This window comes from Myotis lucifugus, unplaced genomic scaffold (genome assembly GCF_000147115.1).
Source record: "Myotis lucifugus unplaced genomic scaffold, Myoluc2.0 scaffold_1, whole genome shotgun sequence".
NCBI classification, from domain to species: domain Eukaryota; kingdom Metazoa; phylum Chordata; class Mammalia; order Chiroptera; family Vespertilionidae; genus Myotis; species Myotis lucifugus.
Window position 1 is genome coordinate 1,636,202 of NW_005871049.1, and position 23,859 is coordinate 1,660,060.

Genomic DNA, 23,859 nt, shown 5'->3' on the forward strand with positions numbered 1-23,859 from the left:
GGAAGACGGGCATGGACTTAAGACCGAGGGTGCAGGAAGGAGAAAAGCAGTGGTGTTAGTCTGTCTGCGGGCTGTGGGTGGGTCAAGTGGGGTGAGGCCGGAGAAGTGAGATTTGGTTTCACATCCCAGATCCAGGGTGGGGGAGGGAAGGAGAGACATTTCTAAAGAAAGAGTACAGCAGCAGAAGGAGCCTGGGTCAGAGAGGGGAAGGCATTGAAGGTGGAGTTGACCAGCTAGGGAAGGAGCCTGAGGGAAAGCAGGAGTGGGGGTGGGGTGGGTGTTGGGGCGGGAGGCTCATGACTCTGGGCTTGGGCTGGAGGTGATGGATGGTCAGGGTTCTGCTCAGGGTCAGGCAGCGGCCCTGACATCCAGGTCTCTTCCCAGCAAGCAATTGAGGCGGGATGGCTGGTGGCGTTTAGAAGGCCCAGGCAGAGCTGTGGCCACCTGTGTTCCAGGATACAGCCGCTGGCCCGGGCCGGGGCCCCTCAGCTGGGTCCTGCTCTGCATCAGGATTCCTGGTCGTGCAGGGGCTTTGGTTTTGAGCTCTGAGAATAGAGCCTGGCAGGAAATGGCCTCTGGCTGACAGGGGTTGAAATGGTGCGATGGTGGTGGGCTGGTGGTCACAGAGTTGCACGGCAGCCAGAGGGCTGGAGTTGGGCGGGGCAGAGGCCAAGAGCCCTGAAGCCCAGCATGGGCTGGGGCAGGAGCAGAGGCTCAGGACGCTGCTGCTGATCGCCCCCTGTTCCGGTTCTGAGTTCCAGGAAGGGGCCCTGCTAGGCTAGGCGTGTTTAATCTTCCAGGCTGTGTGCTGCGGGGGAAGAAACACTAAGATGTGTTCTTGGGAAGATGTGAAGGATCCTGGATCCCATTTACAGCCCTTTGCCCTCTTCCTTTCTCACCCCCTGGAGACCCTGGTGCTGGGGGAAGAGGCTCTGTTGGGGGGAGCAGGATGTTGGTGCCCAGCTCTCAGCTCTTGGCTTCTGCTCTTGCAGGTGCTGGGAGCCCTGTTCCTGGCCATCGGCCTCTGGGCCTGGGGTGAGAAGGTGAGGAGGTGGGGTAGGGCGTGGGGCTGCTACAGGTCAAAATGATGGGAGGATCAGCACCCCAACTTGTCTCTGCTCCCCCGACACAGGGCGTTCTCTCCAACATCTCGGCGCTGACAGATCTGGGAGGCCTTGACCCCGTGTGGCTGTTTGTAGTGGTTGGAGGCATCATGTCGGTGCTGGGTTTCGCTGGCTGCATCGGGGCCCTCCGGGAGAACACCTTCCTGCTCAAGTTTGTGAGTGCCCCCTCCCCCAGACCCACTGGGGACCCCAGCTTTCTCCCACCCACTTCTTACATATATTTTTGTGCTTAATAATGGGTAGTTTTATTACGTTATAATAATAGATTCGTATTATCTATCCATATATAGGATCCTTACTGTTGAAAATGACTGAAAACGAGTGGCCCGAGCATAAAAGGGTATTTATTGGTTCACTAAGAGCAGCCCAGGGGTGTGCTGGCTGCTGGCACGTTGGGGTCCAGGGACCACCACAGTGTCGCTTGGCCTGGCCTCTGTTTCTTGGCTCTGTCCGTCTCGGTTAGCTCCATCCCCCATGGGGTTGAAGGATGCCCAGGATTTGTGGGTCCCGGCCTCACGCTGCCCGCGCTGCCCTCCGAGGAACTCCTACTGGAGGCGGAGGCTCTTCTCAACCATTCTGTCAAGTCCTTTAATTGCATCTCCGTGATTCTGTTGGGCTGTGTAGACCAATCCCTGTGGCCTCGGGAGGTAACCCTCTGATTGGTGAGCTGTTGGCACATGCGCAGTCCTCTAGCTGGGAATGGGGAAAAGTGATGGCTGCAGCCCAGCCACAGAAACTGAAGGTTTGTGGGAAGGGTGGTTCCTCAAAAACAAAACAAAACAAAACAGGTGATTACCGGAGGAAGCGGAATGGATGGGTCGGTAAGGCCAGCACTGTCTTCACATCATAAAGCAGCACGAACAGGATGGAAGGTGGGGGCTCTGGGCTGTGTTGGATCCTGTGGCACCCTCCAGGCCCTGCGTCTCCGACCCCCGCCATCTGTATGTGCCCACCCCCAGTTCTCAGTGTTCCTTGGCCTCATCTTCTTCCTGGAGCTCGCGACAGGGATCCTGGTCTTCGTCTTCAAGGACTGGATACGAGACCAGCTCAACCTCTTCATCAACAACAACGTCAAGGCCTATCGGGACGACATTGACCTCCAGAACCTCATTGACTTTGCTCAGGAATATGTGAGTCCAGCGTCCAGCTCGGCCCGCCACCTGCAGGAGGCACCTGCTGGGCAGATGAGTGGGAGCAAGTTCCCTGTGTGCGGGGACCACCCCCGCTCCCTGTGCGTCCCCCTGTGCCTGGTCCTGCAGGGAAACAGGGTTGGAGAATAGAGGCCAGAGGCTCCTAACTGGCAGCTCCTAGACTAGGCTTACACCACGCTTACAGTAGGAATAAAAATATAGATTCCCCTTCTAGGAAACCCTGGGCCCGCAGTAGCGGCTGGGGCTGCATTGTTGCTCCCCTTGGCTGATACAGGGGCTCTCTATTTGCCACTGTCCCTGACACTCTGTATTTTATTATGCCTGTCGGTCCTCTTCTCTCATTTGTATTACTTATTTGGCCTCTGACCATATTAGAGTTTGAGACTCTATACAGAAGCCCTGCCCTCAAGCTTGCACACCTACCCCTGTGAAGACGTAGTGAGTGAACAGTTCACGAAATCCTAGACACCTCACACCGACAAGTTCCCGCCCGCTCACAGTGATACCCAGCCACACCCACTTACACAGCCATCCTCGTTGGGTGCTGTCCACATAGTCTGCTCTGGGATGCAGCGATGAACCGGAGCTGGTGTCTGCTTTGAGGTGCTCTCAACCCAGGGCTAGGCAGACAGGTGGCCAGGCGGTTAGGGTGTGGTTTGTCTGTTCATTCAGCAGGGAATTATCATGTGCCAGGCCCTGGGCTGGTGCTGGGGATTCCGGGGTGAAAAAAGTGGGGACCCGTCCTCGTGGGGATGGCAATCTGGGTGGAGAGATGGAGGATGAATAAGCAAAGCAAACAAACGTGTGTGTGTGTGTGTATGTGTGTGTGTGTGTGTGTGTGTGTGTGTGCGTGTATAAAATTATAAATTGTGGTAAGGGTTGAAATGGGGAAGGGTGGAGGGGAAGGCCTCTGGGGGGTGACATTGGAGGAAGAGGGGGCTCAGGGATGTGAGGAGAGGGGCGAGTGTTCCCCAGCAGGAGCAGCAGGTGCTCGGCAGAAGGAGAGGGGGCGGGCGGAGGCCAGGCTGTGCCCACACTTGCCATTGACTCACCTAGGGAGGCAGCCCACGATGTTCTGGGCAGGGGAGAAGGGGCCCTGGTGCTGGCGACAGCATTTATGAAGTGCAACAGGAGGGTTAGGAGTGGCAGGGTTGCCCTCCTGCCCTTGTAGAGAGGAAGATCTCTGGGCGAGTATGGGGAGACTGGCATAGATGTATTTAGTGGAGCCTCTCCCCACAGGGCTTGGCCCAGCACCCATTCTCGGGGTGTCCTGCAGGAAGTCTCAGTTCTTGGGCCAACATCCTTGCCCCATCCCTTCCTGTTTTTTTTTTTTCTAAATCCTTACTCACCTGAGGACATGTTGAGAGAGAGAGAGAGAGAGAGAGAGAGAGAGAGAAAGAGAAAGAAAGAGAAACATCTATTGGTTGCTTTCCATATGTGCCCTGACTGGGGATTGAACCGGCAACCTTTCGATGCAAAGGACGACGCTCAACCAATGGAGCCACTCGGCCGTGCTCCCTTCCTTTTTCAGCCTCTCGGGTTAGGGGGACAGGCTCCCACTATTTCCTGCTCCCACCACCGAGAGCAGGAGCCTAGCGCTGCTCTGATGACCCTGGGCCCTGGCCTCTCTGCTGGGAGGGCGTGGGGAGGTGCCTCTGCACTCCTTCCCAGCCTCGCCCTGTCTCTCTACAGCCTTGGTCTGCCCCCAAACAGGGTGGGTCTGGCTTACCTGGGTCTTTCCCCCTCCGCTCCTCCTCTAGTGGTCTTGCTGCGGAGCCCGAGGGCCCAACGACTGGAACCTCAATATCTATTTCAACTGCACTGACTTGAACCCGAGCCGGGAGCGCTGCGGGGTGCCCTTCTCCTGCTGCGTTAGGGACCCTGCGGTGAGTGGGCCCTGATGAGGGGCGGGGCGGCGGGCATTGCTGAGTGCAGGCCCAGCCTGGGAAAAACCCACACAGGGCTAGCTCGGCCCCACCCCGGGGGCTGTGGCTGTAGGGAGGAGGTCATTTTATATGGGCCACCCCTACCAGGCTGGGGACTCTGTGTCCGTGGGCAGCACCGAGCCCTGCTGGAGTGGGGGCTCTGCCTCTTCAGCAAAACCTGTCCCTGATCAGTGAGATGGCAGTTGCAGGCCCTTGGGCACGGCCTGCCCCACTGAGCTCCAGGCACCCTGTGCTTCCAGTTGAATGCAGCCCAGGTTGTCTGGGGACCGGGGGCTGGGTCACTCCCTCAGTCATGGGTGTGACAGGGCCCCCCAGGCTGCAGCCAGCCACCATACCCCTGGGCCACCATACTGGGGTGGCAGGGATGGGGGTTCTGATCCCTTTAAGGCTATCTTCAGAGCAGAAACTTCTCACAGGGACATCTCTGTAGTCACAGTTCACCTGGGACACTGGGGGCCAGGGTTCTTCCCATTCTTGTAAAACACGAGCAGGCAGGGTTCCTAAGCAGGAGAGAGCCCAACCTGGCAGGTGCAGCTGTGCATCCTGGCGTCGGGCAGAGGCACACGGGCCTCAGCGAGCCTCTGGATGCGGCCGAATCCACGTCCATCTGCTTCCCCTGGAAGCAAGAACCGTTGCAGTGCTGGATGCCATGGGCCTGGGGGCCCCCTCACAGATGGCTCATTGGCCTCTTTCTCCTCAGGAAGATGTTCTCAACACCCAGTGTGGCTACGATATCCGGCTCAAACTGGTGAGACGGGCTGGGACCGGGCTGGGGCACGGGGATGGGAAGGGGCACCCATAAGCTCCTCTGAAGGGCCTCAGGGATCTGTGGGGAGGGGCGCTGAGTCCTAAGAACCATCCAGGCCTTGGTGCTGCCGAACATGGGAGCAGTAGACCTGCGGGCACGGGCACAGGCGCATTTGCTCATTCCAACTTTGAGCGCCCACTGGTGCCGAGTTTTGCCCTGGACACTGGACGCATGCTCCTGAGACAGATGGGGTCCGGCTCTCACGGAGCTCCCACTGCAGGGGAGGGAGAGACAGGAAGCTCACTGATGCAGAAATGTGAACAGTAATGTGACAATTTCAGCTAAGAGCTTGGAAGAAAATAAAATAAGGTGATGGGAGTGGGGCTGGGCAGTCAGAACATGCCTCTCAGAAGAGTGGGTGTCTGTGCTGAGACCCCGATGATGAGAAGGAGCCAGCCACGCCAAGGCCTGTGGCAGAGCTCCAGGGGGCAGGCACGGAGGCCTGAGGCCCGGGGCGGGGCGGTGGGGTGGGATGAGGCGTGGGGGCGCGGACTGAGCCCACACCTGTGTGCCCCCAGGAGCTGGAGCAGCAGGGCTCCATCCACACGAAAGGCTGTGTGGGCCAGTTTGAGAAGTGGCTGCAGGACAACCTGATCATCGTGGCCGGGGTCTTCGTGGGCATCGCCCTCCTGCAGGTACTCTGGAGGCTTCTCATCCTGCCCCACTCCTTTACCCTGGGCCCCCCACCCTGCCGACGGCCTGTCCCTCACCCACTCTCCCTCTGAACAGATCTTCGGCATCTGCCTGGCCCAGAACCTCGTGAGTGACATCAAGGCAGTGAAGGCCAACTGGTGAGGCTGCCACGTTGGCCACGCCACCCGCCTGGCTACCCAGGGACCTGCCACTGCGCCGTGATGGGCACAGCTGCAGGGGGCATTTCTGCTTGGACCTGAGCCCCACGTGGGGCTCGTGTGTGGGCGTGCTGTGTGCCCACAGAGAAGCCGCATGACTCTGCCCATTCTGGACTTGTGTGCATGGAGGGTGTGTGTGTCAGTGTGGGTGTGCACAGGGAGCCGCTGCCTCTGCGTTGTTGCGTGGCAGGCTCCCCGGGGGACGAGGAAGGGCGCAGGCTGGGACACTCCTCTCTGCATGGTGGTGCGGGGCGGGCGCTGGGGCCTGCTGTTGCCTGGGATACGGCCCCACGCAGCTCCAGAGCTCTCTTCTCTATTGGCTGTGACCTTGACCCTTCCGGGATCCCACTTGAGCCTCAAGGTCTCGGACTCTAAAGTGAGTCCAAGAATTTTCTCTCCCTTGCTTGCCTCTCAGGATCAAACATGATGATGGCTGCAAACTACTTAAATAAACAAAATCTTGAAAACCACTGGCTTACGCCCACCATCTGGTTCTGTCAGCTGCAGAGCCCTGGCCCGGACCCACCCTGCCCTGTTTTCTCCGACGTGGGTCATGCATACACTTGAGCTGAACTTTAAAACTTGGTATCGTTCACATAAAAGTGTATTTCACAGACCCCCGGCTTCTTAGGAAGAAGGCCATCTGGCTGCAGCAAGTCTTTAGTGGTAACGTCTCCTGGGGCAACACTCCCCATTCTCTGAGGCCCTGCCTGGTCCATTCTGCTCACTCGGCTCTGCCCTGCAGACCCTGTAGGCTGGGAGTTGCCTTCCCACCTCTGTAGGGGTACCCCTGCCAGCACTGCTGTGGCCAAGCCTGGAGGGAAGCGCAGGGATGTGAAGAACGGAGGCTGGACTCTGCCTTGAAGAGGCCAGGGAAGCGGGGCTGACCCTGCCGGGGACTGAAATGGGTGCCAGTGGGCCCAGGAAGGTTGTTGAGGGTTGGATGGAGGTCAGGAAGGTTTTGGGAAGGAAGTCGCCGGAAGCCCAGAGCTGGGGGTGGGGAGCCTAGTTGGGGGACTCCTGGGCACACAATCTGGAATGAAGTTCAAAATCTTCCTGGTGGCCTGTAGAGCTGGCTTATGGCCACCAGAGGGCGCCCCAGTACAGCATTCTCTGCACCTGGCTTTTCTCTGGCAACCTCATCAAGTACAGCCAAGTGCCTGGTGAGTCCTCCCGCTTACTAGTGCTCCGGGGGTTCAGGGAACTGGGAAACTTCAAAAGGAGCGAACTGGGAAGTCTGGCTGTTCTCAGCTCTGCCTCTTATCAGCCCCACGAAGGGGTGGGTGTGGAGTGACTGCCATACCCCTCCCTGGCTGCCTGCTCTTTGTGGCTGGTTCCCAGATCTCACACTCAGCTGTCCCGAGGGCCGGGTAGGTCATACTATAGGCGGATGAAGTGAGGCCTTTGAGTAGCGAGGCCTTTGCCGTGCTGCTCACTTTCCCATTGTTACTGAAGACGGGACACAGAGAAACATCGCTTTGTGACAAGAGAAATACATACAGGGGTGGGCAAAAGCAGGTTTACAGTTGTGCGTGCGAAAGTTTATTTTTGTATTATTTATTAATTGTATTATTTTCCATAAGAACAACTGTAAACCTACTTCTGCCCACATCTGTATTTGTACAATCAAGGTGATGATGGCAACTGGCCTGAGAGACAATAGGGTGTGGTGGGGCCTGTGGCAAAGCAGATCCCCGCCTCAAGCTGGTGGCTGTCATGAAGTTGCCGCTAATTGCTATAAAGTGAGAAAGCAGGTCTAGTGTTAGTAATCTGGAGAAGCCAGAAGTCCAGATTTTTATGAAAAATATTTTGGGTTTTAAGTTCTTGGCAACTAGTGAAAAAAAAATTAACCTGTGAGCCAAACAGCAGGTGTGGGCCAGCTTTGGCCCCTGTGCCCTGCCATTCAGGGGTGCTGGGAGTCGCTGCCAAGTGAGCAGGGGTGGGCATGCACCCGGCATCGTGTCCTGGGTCCCTGACAGGCGCCAGTTGCAGGCGGTTGGTAGACGCTACAATAAATTCACTCACAGTCTTGTGCGTTTGTCTTGTGTCTTTAATTTCAAACGCTTTCACTTTCAATCCCCCCCCAAACCTCACCACCCCTGTGTGAGGTGGAGATGCTCTTCCTGATGAAGCCAGCGCAGAGAGGGGAGGGAGCTGCCAGCACAGCTGGAGGAGGCACTCGGCGCTGACCCTTCTCACTGGAGTTTTGCCCCGTCGCGTCCTGCCTATCTGACATCGCAGGAGGAAGCCTGCACACTCAGTGCCCACTAATAACGCACAGTAGGTGTCATTCCCCAAGCATGATCGAAACTCCACTAAGTGCTGGGGAAGTAGGGGAAGAAGACCAGGGTCCTGGGCAAGGGAGCATTTGTGTTAATAACACATGCATGGCCCTCGCTGGCTTGGCTCAGTGGATAGAGCGTCAGCCTGTAGACTAAAGGGTCCCGGGTTCCACTCTGTCAAGGGCGCACGCCCAGATTGCGGGCTCGATCCCTGGTAGGGGGCGTGCAGGAGGCAGCCGACCAATGATTCCCTCTCATCATTGATGTTTCTATCTCTCCCTTTTCCTTCCTCTCTGAAATCAATAAAAATATATTTAAAAAATAATATATGCATGAAAAGTAAGAGGGATGGGCTAGACCAGTGATGGCGAACCTTTTGAGCTCGGCATGTCAGCATTTTGAAAAACCCTAACTTAACTCTGGTGCCGTGTCACATATAGAAATTTTTTGATATTTGCAACCATAGTAAAACAAAGATTTATATTTTTGATATTTATTTTATATATTTAAATGCCATTTAACAAAGAAAAATCAACCAAAAAAATGAGTTCACGTGTCACCTCTGACACGCGTGTCATAGGTTCGCCATCACTGGGCTAGACAGTGACAGCTGGGGTGTTTGGGGAAGGGGCCCCTTTGAAGGGGTGCTGGAGGAGAGGGTGCCATCTCTGGGAAGCACCAGAAGAACAGTGTTCCAGGTTTCAGTAGCAGCTGCCCAGGAGGCCCTGAAGCCAGAGTGGGCTCAGCACGAGGAAGCCTGGGTGCTGGAGAGGTGGGAGTGGGTGAGGGACAGAGGGCACAGACAGGGAGATGGTGGAAACGGGCTATATTTGGAAATAGGACTGGTGAAATGGGCAAAGACTGGTAGGAGTGAGCATGACCCTGGCTGGGGACCCAGAGTTCTCCAAAGCTCAGTCCTGCCACAGGACACCCACCCACTCAGGTGGGCTCCAGCTGGAGGCTGAGGTCGCTGAGGCAGGTCGCACTGGCCTTGCCTTCCCCGCTCACAGTCTCTTGGCAGAGGCAGCCGAGCAGCTGCTAGTGGTGCAATGTGTACGTGGTGACGAGCACGTGATCACTGCTAGGTGGCGTATCACGCTGGTTAGAGACAAGTTCCTGCCCCCACGGTAGAACTTAGAGCAGGTCTTTCCCTCGCACCGAGGAGTGCTAACTCAGGCGGGACCTTCCCAGATGTGTAGAAAACAAGGGAGCGTGTGAGGCTGCCCCCTGCCCATCCTGCCATGCGGACCAAGGTGACCTTCCCACCCTCCGTCAGGGCGGGGTGCACACCGGAGGTGGCCGTCGTCTGGCAGCCTGGGGGTGCCCCAGGAGCCCGGGTCTGCCTAGCCTGACCAGAGGAGGGGCTTCCAGCTGGTCGGGAAGGCATCTGTGACCCTGGCTGCCTCAGAGGGAGGGCCAGAGGGGAACCAGAAGGAACAGAGAGAGCTCGGGCTGGCGAGCCTTGGATCTGCTGATGGCCTAGGGAGGTCAGGCCAAGGTCCCCTCCCAGAGGAAAGCCAGTGAGGCTAAGGCAGCACATGCCTTAGGGGAGCCACTCCCAGTGACCACCAGAGGGCACAAAAGCTCAGCCCACGCAGCTGCGGGATCCCAGGGCAGGCAGGGGCTGCGAGTGCAGAGTTCATTGAGGGGAGCCTCTGTGACTAAGGCTATTCCACCTTTTCAGTGACCTGGTGGTCCATCCTATTGCCAAATCCTGGCCTTGCCACCCTCTGCATTGTCCACTCCAGGGACAAACAACACTGCCCCCTCTTCCCCCGCCTCTCCCAGGGCTCAGGAAGACATGAGCCCACCTTCGGGCCCTCGTAGGTGGTGGTGTCTGCCAGACAGAGTGGGGCTCACTTTCCCTAGGAGGCTGAAGCAACATGCTCCACCACCTACCCTTCCATTCACTCCTCCAGCCAGACTTACTGAGCACCTACTATGTGCCAGACACTGCTGTCGGCACTTGGGATCCACAAGAGAATAAAAGAAGACCCACCGCAGGGTGCTCACAGTCCGGACTGGGGTCAGCAGCCTTTGTCTGCAAAGGACAAAGAGTAAATATTTTAGGCTTTTGGGCCACTCGGCTCTGCCTTTACAGCAGAAAGCCACTCTCAAGACAAATGGGCGTGGCAGTGTTCCAATAAAATTCTCTGGACACTAAAATTAGAATGCCATAGAATTTTCACGTGTCACAAAATATTACACCTCTTGATTTTCAATGGTTAAAAGCACAAAACCGCCCTGACCAGTGGCTCAATGGTTAGAGCGTTGGCCAGGGCACCTAAGGGTCCCAGGTTTAATCCCTGGCCCTGGTCGGGGATCGTGCAAGAGGCAACCAACGAATGTGTCTCTCTGACGTTGATGTTTCTCTCTCCCCCACTCCCTCCCTTCCACTCTCTCTAAAAATCAATGGAAAAAATATCCTTGGGGGAGGATTAACCACAACAACAGAAAACAAAAATAAAAACAAAAAACCAAACCAAACACAAAGCCATCCTTAGCCCTTGAGCTATACAAAAACAGGCAGTGGGCTGGATTCACCTCTCGGTCTGGGGTTGCCGGCCCCCAACCTAGGAAGGGAGACAACACCAGTGAATCTTTTTTTTTTTTTTTTTAGAGTTTAGTAAGCTTCTCCTAATGGCAAAGACCTGCAAATGCTTTTAGCTGGTGAACTTTATCACTTACAAGATTTTTTTTACTTTATTGATTAAGGTATTACATATGTGTCCTTATCCCCCCATTGCCGCCCCCCGCCCCCAACACCAGTGGATCTTGTAATGAGTCACTCACCCGGGAGAGTGTGAGTGCCATGGAGACAGCAGAGCGAGTATGGGCCGGCAGTGTGGGGGCGGGGCAGGCCTCGGTATTAGTGGGGCCTTTGGAATTATTTTGGTAGCATGGGTAACTGGGAACTGAGCCCATATTAAAAATGGAAGAAACTCAGGGCCCCTTACCACCCCGTTCTGTTCCCCTCCTCTGCCTCCCGGGTGTCATCATAGCTTTTGGACCTTCCCCATTTTTGTATGCATATCATGTGTCCACAGAAGACGGACGCTCAGTGTCGTTTTGTTTATTTATTTATTTATTTATTTATTTATTTTTAATATATTTTATTGATTTTTTACAGAGAGGAAGGGAGAGGGATAGAGAGTTAGAAACATTGATGAGAGAGAAACATCCATCAGCTGCCTCCTGCACACCCCCTACTGGGGATGTGCCTGCAACCAAGGTACATGCCCTTGACCGGAATCAAACCTGGGACCCTTCAGTCCGCAGGCCGATGCTCCATCCATTGAGCCAAACCGGTCAGGGCGTTTTGTTTATTTTTTATTTTTATTTAAAAAAATAGGTTTTATTGATTTTTTTTTTTTTTTTTTTTACAGAGAGGAAGAGAGAGGGATAGAGAGTTAGAAACATCGATGAGAGAGAAACATCCATCAGTTGCCTCCTGCACACTCCCTACTGGGGATGTGCCCGCAACCACGGTACATGCCCTTGACCGGAATCGAACCTGGGACCCTTCAGTCCGCAGGCTGATGCTCTATCCACTGAGCCAAACCGGTTAGGGCCTCAGTGTCGCTTTGTGTGTGTTCTGCGTGGCAGGCGACTCCCCATGTCACCGAGAGTTGCGTTTCTGCCCCTCGTCACGTCTGTGCTGAAGCTGCTCACTCGGTGACTGTGGGTGTTTCTCTGCTCCTCGCCTCCCCTGTGGGTGGTGGACAGTCAAGTCGTTCCTGCTTAGGGGCTCTTTCCACCCCAGGCTCTGGTTAGAGGCAAAGCCCAGCCCTCTCTCCTGGGGTTCCCGTGGAGCAGCTGGTGCTTTGCTGCGCAGAAGGGGGAGGGCTACAGGGGAGGCTGGCCTCCAGCTGGGGCTAATGGCAGAGGGGGCCCCAGCAGGTCCCTTCCTGGGTCCGGGGGCCTCACTTTGCTCCTCAGCCCTGGCATCAGTTTGATGCCCATGCCCACCAGAGGCCTGGCACTCAGCCCACCAGCGGCGTAAAATCCACCCAATTAGCCCCTCGACACTGCCAAGGCCGTTGCCACGGTGATGCCTCCTGGTCCCCTGTGCAGTCCCATAGGCAGATGGGACGTGAGCACCTGCAAAGAGAGGGGCGTCCGCTGTGGCCCGAGGGTCTAGCTCTTGATTGAAGGCTCCTTAGACGCCCGGAGGCCTGGACGCACCTGAGCACCTGGGTCCTGCTTGGGAAATAGCTCTCTAGGCCTGCCTCCTGCCCCGGCCAGACCTTCTCCAGGCTGCCCCACATGCCCCACCCCATCTGTGGGAGTCTCCTGGGAACTGTGACTGGAGAGAGGGGTCCTGGCAGGGGGCCACATGGGATCCCATCCGGCTTCCCTGTCAGCCAACATTGGCCCGTACATCTGTGTGCCCGGCCGGGCTGGGCACTGGGAGTTTAGCAGCGGCTCCGACGGGGTTCCTGTCCTCAGGGGGTTCAGGGTCCGGTGGGAGACGCTGGCAGGTGAGTCATCAGTCTTTACAAGTGATGGATTTGTGTGAACAGGTGGTGCAGGCTTGTGGTTACAAACTGCAAACTGCATGGAAGGTGTGTACAAACCGCCCTCTCATCCCTGTCTCCCCAGGCGGTGCCGTCCTGCCGCCCCTCCCAGAGATGCCTGTGCGTTGCCAGCAGCTCCTTGAGAACAGCGAGCCAGAGCTCAGGCCACACTCCGCACTCCGCATGGCCTCTGCACGCTCTTCTGTCTGCATTTCTCACCGGCCAGCATTTCTGGGAGATAATTGCATATCAGTATGTAGAGATGCACCCAATTCTTTTCAACTAGAGCAAACCGGCAATAACAGCAAGAACTTACACTGACTATGTGCGGGGGGCTCCTCTAAGCACACTATTTGTACAAACTGGCCTACTCCCCCAAACCGCCGGGAGATGGGTGCTCTGTTTATCTCACGGGGCAGGCGAGGGGCCTGGGATGCGGCCTGTGTGGCGGGGCCCGATGGATGCTCGCGGCCCCTGGATGTGCAGGATGTTTGCAGCAGTGAACACCCTTGTACTTTTGTCTTCGGAGGATAAATGCTTGGAGTGGATGCCGGGCTAAAGGGCGCGTGCATTGTAAATGTCCACAGCTATTACCAAATTGCCCTTTGAAGAGGTCAAGTCCACTTGCTGAGGTGCACCGGCCGATCTGATAGAAGGAGATGCCTCTCCCCTGTTTTCCTTTGCGTTGCTCCTATGAGAGAGGTTGGCATCTTTCCATGCAGATCAGTACCACTCGGTGTAATCAGAACCACGCAGAGCGGGTGCACTGGGGCCGGGCGCCATGCGCTGGGCGGTTTTCCTGTCTGGATGAGAGCGGAGTGAAGACATCAGACCTGTGGGGTGTGGGGTAGACCAGGGAGGGCATTCTTGGCAGCGGGGAGAGCAAAGGCTTGGAGGGGTGGGAGGCGGTGGGTGGGCGTCTAGGCCCGGAGATGCTCCTCTTCTCCAGTGTTACCCCTGCTCCCTGAGCCCCTGAGCCCATCAGGCTGCTTCCTCTGCTTCCAAGCACAGCTTGAGTTAAACCTGTGTTCCTGGTGGGGGTCTCTGCTCCCTAGGGGGCATCTTCCAGGGTCCTCGAAGGGGGCCTGCCCCTCAAGCCTTTAGAGAGGTAGCCCCCATCACACCTCTTCGCCCCTCTGCCTCCCCTGCCCTCCCACCCGTTCCTGCCACCAGCCAGGCAAGCGTACATCCTCATTAGCACGGTTCAGTGGCCAGCCCTGGTAATTGATCTCCCGCTCGCCCACTGTGGACAGCAGCTAATGGGGATGAATGTGGCGGGAGGTGCCGCCGCAAGGGATGCTCCCCCGGAGGCCTGCACGGGGCAGAGAAGTGGGCGGGAGGTGGTGATGGCCTCGCAGGCGCGTGGTTCCGCTGGGCAGTCGGCAGCTGCCTCTGCCCCGCAGGCTGCCATTGGCTCCCACCCTGGGCCCCGGGGCCAGGATAGGTATGCAGGTGGGCAGAGGGGCTCTGGAACTCAGCTGCCCACTGGGGCAGTGGCAGGGGCCAGTCTAGGAGCTGTTCAAGGTTGGTACCCCAGGAGTGTTGGGGCCCCCAGGTAAGTAAGGCAGGCAGTGTCCGCAGTTAGTCATATGTGGGGGAGCGAGGCAAACATTCCAAAGCTGCATCAAGCAGCCACAGGGCTGGTCAGAAACAAGGATTCCGTCGTATAGTCAGTCAACAAATATTTAAGTGCCAGGCAGTGGGTAGCTAGCTGTAAGGTAACCAAGACAGTGAAGACCGTCTTCCACGGGTGCAGAGCGATAGGCAGTGACTAGGAAAATAAATGCTGAAGAGAGTAATAAATGGCTGAATGCTCAGAACCAAACGGACAGGTTATGTGATAGGGGGCGCCTGAATGGAGGGATGCTTCAGGAGGGGACCTGAGAGGCCTCTCTGAGGAGGCACCATGTGAGCTGAGACCTGGACAGCAAGAAAGAAAAGCATTTCAGGAAAAGGGAACAGGCAGTGCAAAGGCCCTGAGGTGGGAACGAGTTTGGGGCGTTTGAGGAAAAAGAAGGGGCCTGTGTGGCTGGATGGTGGCCCATGAGGAGGAGAGGAACTGAGAATTCAGTGGCAATAAAGCAAGAAGGGTCATGGTCTAGGCCCGTGGTCGGCAAACTGCGGCTTGCGAGCCACATGCGGCTCTTTGGCCCCTTGAGTGTGGCTCTTCCTAAGCCTTAGGAGCACCCTAATTAAGTTAATAACAATGTACCTACCTATATAGTTTAAGTTTAAAAAATTTGGCTCTCAAAAGACATTTCAATCGTTGTACTGTTGATAATTGGCTCTGTTGACTAATGAGTTTGCCGACCACTGGTCTAGGCCAGAAGCCAAGATCGGTGGGGTCCTGGTGGACAGGACACCTTTCCCGAGGTGGTGTCGGCCATATACAAAGACGGGGAGTAAGGTCCTGCCTGGATGAGCTGGGCTGGAGGACCCTGGAGAAGCCAGGGGGGAAGACCCCGGTCCCCGTGCCTGCAGATTTGGGAGGGGGTGTCCCAGGGGTGTCTGAGCCAGCCTCCGCCCGACTGAGAGGAGACACAGAGGACTTGTGGGCCATCCTGAGAGAAGGCATCCAGTGCTGCAGGCATGACACAGTGACGGACTTGAGACACAGCTCAGTGGTCTTCCCAGCAGCTAACATCTGTTAGTGAGTGTCGCCGGGTAAAGCTCAATGCGAAGGCGGGCTGGATCAGCCTGTGGGCAAGGAGGAGCGCTCTGGAATGCTTACAGGGTTTTAAACATAAAACCCACGTGTGTTTTTATGGACAATTTAAACAATTTTCGAGGGTAACCTCAGCGGTTCTCTTGATTTTTTTTAAATATATATTTTATTGATTTTTTACAGAGAGGAAGGGAGAAGGATAGTTAGAAACATCCATGAGAGAGAAACATCAATCAGCTGCCTCTTGCACACCCCCTACTGGGGATGTGCCCGCAACCAAGGTACATGCCCTTGACCGGAATCGAACCCGGTACCCTTGAGTCCGAGGGCCGACACTCTATCCACTGAGCCAAACCGGTTAGGGCAGTTCTCTTGATTTCTGCCGTAAGTGCGGACTTCACTGTCAGATGCCCAAGTTGTCATCCCTGCAGGGCTGAGGCGTGTCCTGGACCCACAGGGGGCAGGTGTTTGCAAGCCAGGAGAGGGGGTCTCACATGAAAGAACCGCATCAGACTCACCCCCGTTCTCTGAGGGCAGGTTCATGCCCCCATGTCCTTGCTTGGGTTTGTCCCCCAATGCACAATGCCACCCCCTCATTGATACTGGTCGGTTGGTTAAGAACCTACTTAAATGTTCCTTAATTCCCTCGCCGTCCCTGGTCCTCCTGGCCCCCTCCTCCTAGACTCCGGCATCCCCTCTTCTATAGCTCAATGTAGTATAGTTTTTGGATTACAGATCTCAGTAAAATATGACCTTGAAAGAGCATTTGATAAATTTCAACAACAACTTATGATTTTAAAAAAATCGCAATTTCTGCCCTCGCTGGTTTGGCTCAGTAGATAGTGTCGGCCCGCGGACTGAAGGGCTAAGGGTTTGATTTGGTCAAGGGCTCAACCCCTGGCCCTGGTTGGGGTGTGTGGGAGGCAACCAATAGATGTGTTTCTCTCACATCGATGTTTCTCTCTCTGTCTCTCCTCCTTCCTTTCACTCTCTCTAAAAAATCGATGGAAAATATCCTCGGGTGAGGATTAACACGACAAAAAAAAATCACAATTTCTTAACAATGAGAAATACAAGGGAATTTCTTTAACCTGATAACAACATAGAACAAACATTGCTCTGAATGTTGAAACAGTCGCAGAAGTAGGACAAGGATGCTGAGGGTCAGTGCTGCCATTCGCATTATATGTGCCCCCTAGCCAATGCTGTAACACAAGATAGTGAACATGAAGTACACATAAAGGTTAGTAAAAAGAGACAGGGGCAGGGACCATCCCTTTAACTTTTCCCAATTAAGCGGATGCTTCACAAATGTTGATTAAATTGAAGAACAATTCAGTGTGTCCTCAAGTTCTTGAAGGGGGTGGGGAACAGAACAGACCCTCTAGAAGCCAAAGTCTGAGAAATTCATTACTCTCAAGAGATTTCTGATCATGGTCCTGCCAAAAAGGCCGAAGCACAATATTTCCCTAAGACCAGAACTGAGTGAGCGAGCTCGTGGGGTGCCCGGGAAAGGCTGTTTTCAAAATAATTGGTGTCCATCTAGAAACAGGGATAAGGTGTTTAGGTCAGTGGGGTCTCAGGGGCGAGAAGAGCAGGTGGCAGGTGGATTCTGTACCAGGAGCAGAAAGTATCCGGCAGCATCTTCTCACCTGTGGGAGCCGCAGGAATAAGAGGCCTGGGCCCCAGGAACTCTTTCTACTCTTCCTCTTGGGACACCTGGAGTCAGAATATCCCGCTGCTTTCATGGGGTTCTAAAATATACATATATATATTTGGGTTCTAAAATATTGAGTCTGATTCCACTTCCCATCTATTGCCTGTGAGGTTCGGGTTCTTGATGTGTCTATGACATGCCCAGGAAAAGTACTAGTAGCTCTGGCTCAAGCCAGCTGTCTCTGCCTGGCCCCCACCTCTCCCTCCAACTTCTGGAAATGGCACCTGGGAAATCTCCCCCACCCCTGGTCCCTGCTCCTCATGGGGAGTGGAAACAGGACCCAGGCCGGACCAGGCAGCACGTTCCATCCCTGGCCGTGGGGAATTGGGCAAAGGACGGCTGCTGCTGAGTCTTCGCTGAAACAGAAAAGCTCCCTGTTCTGGGAGACCTTCCTGCCCACAGTCCCAGAGTGGAGGTGACACGAAGAAACAGGGTCAGGAGAGGGTGACCAGCCTTAGCCTGGTGACCACACTCGAGCCCTTGATCTAGTCATGTCTGCTGCAGAGCTTCCCTGCTCTTTGCAAGGACATGAGTAAATAACCCCCCACCCCCGCCTTTGTCCAATCTTGTTCAAATTGGGTTCTGTTATCTACAACCGAAAGAGTTCTGACTGACACAGTGGGAATGAGTGTGTCTGGGCGGGAGAAGCTGAAGATCCGGGTCGTACATGCTGTCTCATGGGGCCGGGGCTGGGCAGCAAAGAGCTTCCGAATGAAGCCCACGTAGGCACTCTTGCCTCTTCCTTTGTCCTTGATGACCCTCCCAAGGGGGCTGCCCAAGATCCAAGAAGAAAGCCAGATGGTCAGGCATCACGCTAAGTTGTTTTTGTAAAGTCAAGTTCATTGAGGTATAATTTACAAACAATACACTGTACCCATTTTAAGTGTGTATTTCAGTAAGTCTTACAAGTTTATTGCCCTGTAGAACCCCCACCGCAATCAAGATATGGAACAATTCCCTCACCCAGAAGGTGGCTTGGGGTCCTTCCTCATCAACCCCTGCCACCACCTCCACCCACTACCTGCGATGCTTCCTGTCACTGCGAGTTAGATTTTTTTCTCCGAGTCTCATATATAGTCATTCACAGATTCCATGTTTGAGAGTTACGTACTTGCTAAAATTTACTGTAACCCCTAAATCAATACTCACAGTGCCTTAGTGGCCATTCGCGGACATGTGCAGAGTGGTGAGAAATTTAGATGCCTGATGCACACGCTTCCAGCGGATGCAGGACGAGGCCACGCTCCCCTTTCTGGTCAGCTCTCACACGGCACCCGTGTCCTCTCTGCAGTCTAGTTAGTGCGTGTTTTTCACATTTTTGTGGAGTCTGTTTGTTTTGTTTTGTTGTGGTTTTGCTGCTTCGATTGGCCCTCAAGAGTGGTGTTGACGTGCTATCTAGTGTTTCTTAGAATGAGAAGGCCGTGCTGTGCCTCGTGGAGATAATACGAGTGTGAGATGAACCTCGTTCAGACACGACTTGCAGTGCTGCTGGCCGTGAGTTCAATGCTAACGAATCAACAGTCCGTATTAAGCAGCGTGTCTTTAAACAGAAACACACACACAACACAGGGGCGTGCTGACCAGCGGATGACCACGCTGGGACCAGGGGCTCTCGGGAGCCCAGCCGCCTTCCCCAGGAGCAACGGCTCACTGCTCGCGGCTGCAGTGTCTGCAGTGACTTTGCAGAGCAGCAGCCACCGTGCGCTCGAGCGAGAAGCACAGCGTGGAAGCCGCACATGCAGCCCCTGAGGCCGGCCCGCCACGCAGCATCGCGCTTCTGAGCTTCACCCCACGTCTGTGGGCGTGTCATGTGTTCGTCCCGTTCACTGCTGAGCTGTGTCCCATCGTGTGGGCACGCCCGTGCCTTTACTCATTCAAGTGGGTGGTGTCCAGTGTTTGGCGACTGTGAATAAAGCTGCTATGAACTTTCGTATACGAGTCTTTATGTGGACATATGTTTTTATTTCCATCCCAAGTATTTTCACATGAGCAAACATATAGGTTAAGTCCTCACCATTGCCACGCAAAGCAGCGTTCTTTTCTATAAGGAGATGGGGCTCAGGGCTGTGGGGGCCTGCCCAGGGTCCCGCGGCTCCCGCTCCTGCCCCGTGCGCTGCCTCTTCCCTGGCGGGTCCCAGCCAGGCCCGGCCCAGCGCTGGGGTGGGAAGGACCTGGGCGCTGTCACCGTCTCCGCGGGCCTCGGGCTCCCCAGCTGCATGGTGTGCGGTTACCGTCCCCTCCAAGGAGCCTGGGGTCTCCAAGCCTGTGACCCTAACCCTGCTGGAGGCCCGGGCAATGGGACCAGACCCCAGGGAGGCTGAGCGGGGCTGGAGCCCGGAGTGACCGAGTCAGGGCCTGGCTCGTCAGCCTGTGGGGCCTCCGCTGCCCGCGTCCACTCCCCATGCTGGAGGTAACAGCTTTTTCTCTTCGGGCTCCCCCTCCTCCATCAGCTGCAACCTCCTGGGGACTGTCTACCAAGGCCTTATCCTGGAGAAAGGCGGATCCCATGTCCACCTCTTGTCCCAGGGCTTTGAGCCCAAGGAGAGGGCGGCCTAACACAAGGCTGAGCAGTGGCCGGAGCCGGCTCTGAGCAGCTCCTGCCTGGATGTCGGCCTGCTGCTAACGCAGGGAGCCGCCCGACAACCTTCCGGTGCATCCGGGAGCTGCCTGCTGCTCACAGTCACCCTGCACCGAGCTCACTGTCCCCTGCCTGCGGCTGGAGCCTCGGCGCGCTTGTCTCTCAGGACACTCGTCCTGTGGACTCTCCTTGGCGCGGAAACCAGGAGAGGGAGCCTGGGGTTTAGGAGCAGCCGGAGCAGAGGAAGGGCCCAGGCTTAGGGAGAAGACTCAGATCTGGGTCCTGACTTGTCGCTCGCCCTCTGGGGCTCACCTTCCTGGTCTGTGAAATGGGCACCCTTAATCCCTTCCATTCACTGTGTCCCGTGGGCAGGTGCCCGCCCTGTGCTGGGGAGACGGTGGAGGAGCCAGCTCGATGGGCCTGCCCTGTGGGAGAGGGTCAGACAATGAGATGGCGCCGTTGGGCCAGATGACAGAGCAAGTCCCACTGCCTTGGCGGCCAACGAGGGGCATTGTCAGTCCTGTGCCAGAAACTGCCCTTGGCTGCCTTAAGCAAGGGGCGTTTACTGGGAGGAAAGGCAGAAATCAGGGCAGCACGGGGGCAGTAAGTAGGGAGACCTTAAAGCAGTGTCTCTTTAGCGGGTGGTCGTCAGGTTGGAAAATTCTGCCGAAGAGTCAAAACCACGGAGAGGAGCCTGCCCGGCCTCACCAGCTGTGTCAGTGCCACCGGGCACACGGTCTCCAATGGACACCCGGGGCTGCCTGTGCTGCAGGGGGAGGCCTCGGTGCTGTGCCCTCAAAAGCTGGGGAAAAGCAGGGAAGGAAAAGGCCATAGGTGTTCCCTGTTGTCAGTCAAGGACTCAGAGGCCCCGCAGATCTACCGGAAACCGAGCTGTGAGCACAGAGGCTGGAATGGGGGTGGCCTCACCTGCACCCCGCACCCATGAACGGCTGCCCTTGGGAAGGGCTTCCGCCTGTTCTTTCGCTGACGCAGCAGGGGAACCCGGGCGGGGCTCCAGGTGCATGAGGTCCATGCAGGCGGAATGAATGGGACTCCGCTCGCTGGGCTGGCGCTGAGGCTCTGAGGCTGCTGCCAAGTCCTCCTCCCGGGGATTCAGGGTCAAGTAGTGGAGGTGGGTGTGCCCTGTTCCAGAGACAGAGCAAGACACAGGTTGCAGCCCTGTGGCTGAGGCCTGTGGCCAGTGCCATGGGGCGGCTCAGGAAGGTGGGGCTTTCGCTGAGGAGGGTGCGAGGCTGTGGCAGAGAGGGAGGGCATAAAGGGAGGAGGGCTGGCCTTTTATCTGGGGACACTGCCTCTTCCCCGGGGCCTTGCAGGGAGCTGGGTGCTGGTGGCTGTCTGGTGGGTCAGCGGGGGATGGGGGTGGCCAGGCAGGGACCGGAGGAAAGGGGTGGGAGCAGAGGGAGCCCTGGGAGGGGGCTGCAGGCCCCTGCCAGCTGCGGAGGACACCCCAAGGTTACCTTGGCCTGTGGCTCTGGGCTGAGGCGGCTGCCAGCGATGACAACAGCGAACCAGCAGCCTCTCTGAGTTTTATTATCATTCAAATGAGGACGTGGAGAGGTATTTCATTTGATTGGTAGAATAATAGGAGCCATTTATCTACCTTCTCTCAACCTTTCATATCTGTTTCACTATTTTATGGGATCACATACATCATAGTAAAGGCAAGAATGTGTTTTTTTCTCCCGAGTTGGGGCTGGGGGTGCAGCAGGGATGGGAAGGAGGCTCTCAGAGTGGCTGGCAGGCGCTGAAGGAAATGAAATCGAAAAAGACTATTATTGGTGACAGAGTCACATCTGAGGGAATAAGGAACTCCCCGGCCAGGCCTGGATGAGGAGTTTTAAATGGAAGATCCAACAGCTCCAGCTCTGGGCCTGCAGAGAGAGGGGCTGAATGAAGGCCTGAGGGGTGGGGAGACAGGCGGGGGGAGGGGCGGGGAGCAAGGCCGGCACTGGGGGGCACGTGGCCCAGCTGTTGGAATTCTTTGCCTTTCTTCAGTTACGATAAATTACACGTCATAAAGGATCTGTTCTCCTTTTGAAGAAATTAGAACATTCCAGGTGATGCCCCCGCGACCACAAGCCCCAACGCCACCCCTTCCTCCCCTTCCCCAGCGGTAACTGCTATTACCATTTTTTTTCTTGATTTGACACATATACAAATAGACCTTAAGAGGGGCCCTCTTTTAAAAATTCCCAGCCGAGGATATGTGTTTTTATTTTTATTGATTTTAGAGAGACAGGAAGAGAGAGATAGAGAAAAAAAACCTACATCAATGTGAGAGAGAAACATCGATTGGTCGCTTTCCCTACGCACCCCAACTGTGGATTGACCCTGCAACCTAGGTATGTGCCCTGACCAGGAATCGAACCCACAACCTCTTGGTGTACAGGACGATGCTCCAACCAACTTAGCCCCTCAGCCAGGGCAAAAGAGGCAATCTTTCGTGGGTTTCTCTTTTCTTTCTTAAACAGTACCATCCAGCTCCTTGCTTTTTGCACTCATGTTTCACACTCTGTGTGCATAGATCTGCGTGGGTCTCCTTCCTGCAGGGAACTGCCGTGTGGGTCTCCCTTCCAGCACAGCCCGTGTGTTAACCGCCCACCCCCACCCCCAATGTCCCTGAGGAGCAACTGGGTGGCTTCCCGCTTTTCACAATTAGAAGCCATGCTGCAAGGATCCCTGACCCCTTCCTGGGCACCAGGGCCAGATTAGTGAGGGCAGGTGAGCAGTGAGCTTCTGGCGGGGAGGGGTGTGCATTTTCAGCTGGGACTTTACAAAGACATAAACACAGGAATCCGGGAGGTGCAGGCCCGGCCGGCCGGCTCCTCCAGCCCCGGCGTCAGCCCCTGGGCTTGTTCACCAACTACTGGCCTGTGCTCTCCATTCACGAGTCCCCCTGGCTTCTGTGCGACAGGCCGAGCAGTTTATCTGGCCTCTGCGACTAGTTCCCACCGGGCGTTTCCATGCCTGGATGCACCTGCCCCAGCGGGAGGGACCCGCCTCTGCAGCCATCCCCCAGCGCCCAGGTGTGGCTCAGCCCAGGCCCTCAGGAATGGTCTGTCTCCCTGGGTGTGGCTTCAGCCCAGCCAGCCTGGGGCAGGTGATGCTGAAGTCGTCCCCTTCCCCTGCCTGCTGTGCCCTCCCTACCCTGTCACATTCCCACCATCCCAGCAACCAGACCTGCCTGAGGGGTGCAGGCCAGGCAGAGAAGCAGAGAGAAAGAAAAGGTGTTAAAACGTAGCTTTTTAGCTTCCAAAGGCCCAGGTCCCATCTTAAACAGCAAATCTGGGACACTCCCTGCCTAGTATGTTTTTGTGCCCTCATCACAGAGAGATGAGGTTAAAACTTCTGGCTGCGTGGAAAGAGAGGTGAATGGGGAGTGAAAGCAAATGAGCTGGGCCTGCTGGGCTCTCTGGGTGTTGGGGGATGTGGGGGGGCAGGTCCCGGCTGGGGCTGGGGAGGATTATCCCTTGAGGGAGTCGGGGATCTCATTGAGGGGATACCTGGGCCTTGCTTCCTGGCTGAGTGAGGCCCCCAGGTACCCTGTGCCCTGATGAGGTGCTGTGACAGTAGACAGGAAGTGGGAGTGGCTTGAAGCGAGGGCCCTAGACAGCCAGGTGAGCTTCCAGCCCCAGAGCCCTGGGGGAGCAGCCAGGTTCCCCAGGAGGGGAGTGTGGCCTGGAGGGGCCTCCCAGCTGTGAGGAGGGAAGAGCACCATCACCCTGTCTGGGCCCTTCCAAGCAGGACCAGATGGGGACACAGACACCTCGTCAGGGGCCAACGCTGAAGGTGATGGCAGCCAAGAACCAGACGTCCCCGTGTATGTCTTGGGGTGCCCTCGGGGTTGACGAGGACCTGTGACCCACCTGCCACCCTGTTCTGGCACCGCCAACACTCGCTAGGATCCTGGGACAAGGAGACGGGGGAGGGGGACCCTGAATCACCTGAGTTGACCCTAATTGCGGAGCTAACCGAGACTCATTTTCTGCTGCTGGCAGAACACGGGATTTTAAATAAAGAGGAGGAATTGTGCACCGGAAACCTGTATAATTGTATGAACCAGTGTCACCCCAGTGCATTCAATAGGATGGGGAGAAAGGAAATAGAGGGGGAACTGGCGGCAGGAAGATGCAGGTGTGGTTCTGGCACGTTGGGGGAGTGTCTGCCTATTCACACCCACAACCCGTGGCTGAATGCAG

The 23,859-nt window shown here is 56.0% G+C and overlaps 1 protein-coding gene across 3 annotated transcripts in view; it reads left to right on the top strand.

Moving 5' to 3' along the window:
• TSPAN17 (tetraspanin 17) overlaps window positions 1-7,909 on the top strand; it is a 10,096-nt gene extending 2,187 nt beyond the window's left edge. The window contains exons 2-8 of one of the 3 annotated variants that reach the window (XM_006081599.3): window positions 993-1,043; window positions 1,133-1,279; window positions 2,084-2,254; window positions 4,036-4,161; window positions 4,922-4,969; window positions 5,548-5,664; window positions 5,759-7,909. In XM_006081599.3, coding sequence (XP_006081661.1) covers window positions 993-1,043; window positions 1,133-1,279; window positions 2,084-2,254; window positions 4,036-4,161; window positions 4,922-4,969; window positions 5,548-5,664; window positions 5,759-5,824 — 726 coding nt within the window. In that variant the 3' untranslated portion in view covers window positions 5,825-7,909. The remainder of the gene's footprint in view (window positions 1-992; window positions 1,044-1,132; window positions 1,280-2,083; window positions 2,255-4,035; window positions 4,162-4,921; window positions 4,970-5,547; window positions 5,665-5,758) is intronic. The other 2 variants (XM_023753741.1, XM_006081600.3) reach the window with 2 other exon arrangements.
• The last annotated feature ends 15,950 nt before the right edge of the window (window positions 7,910-23,859 follow it).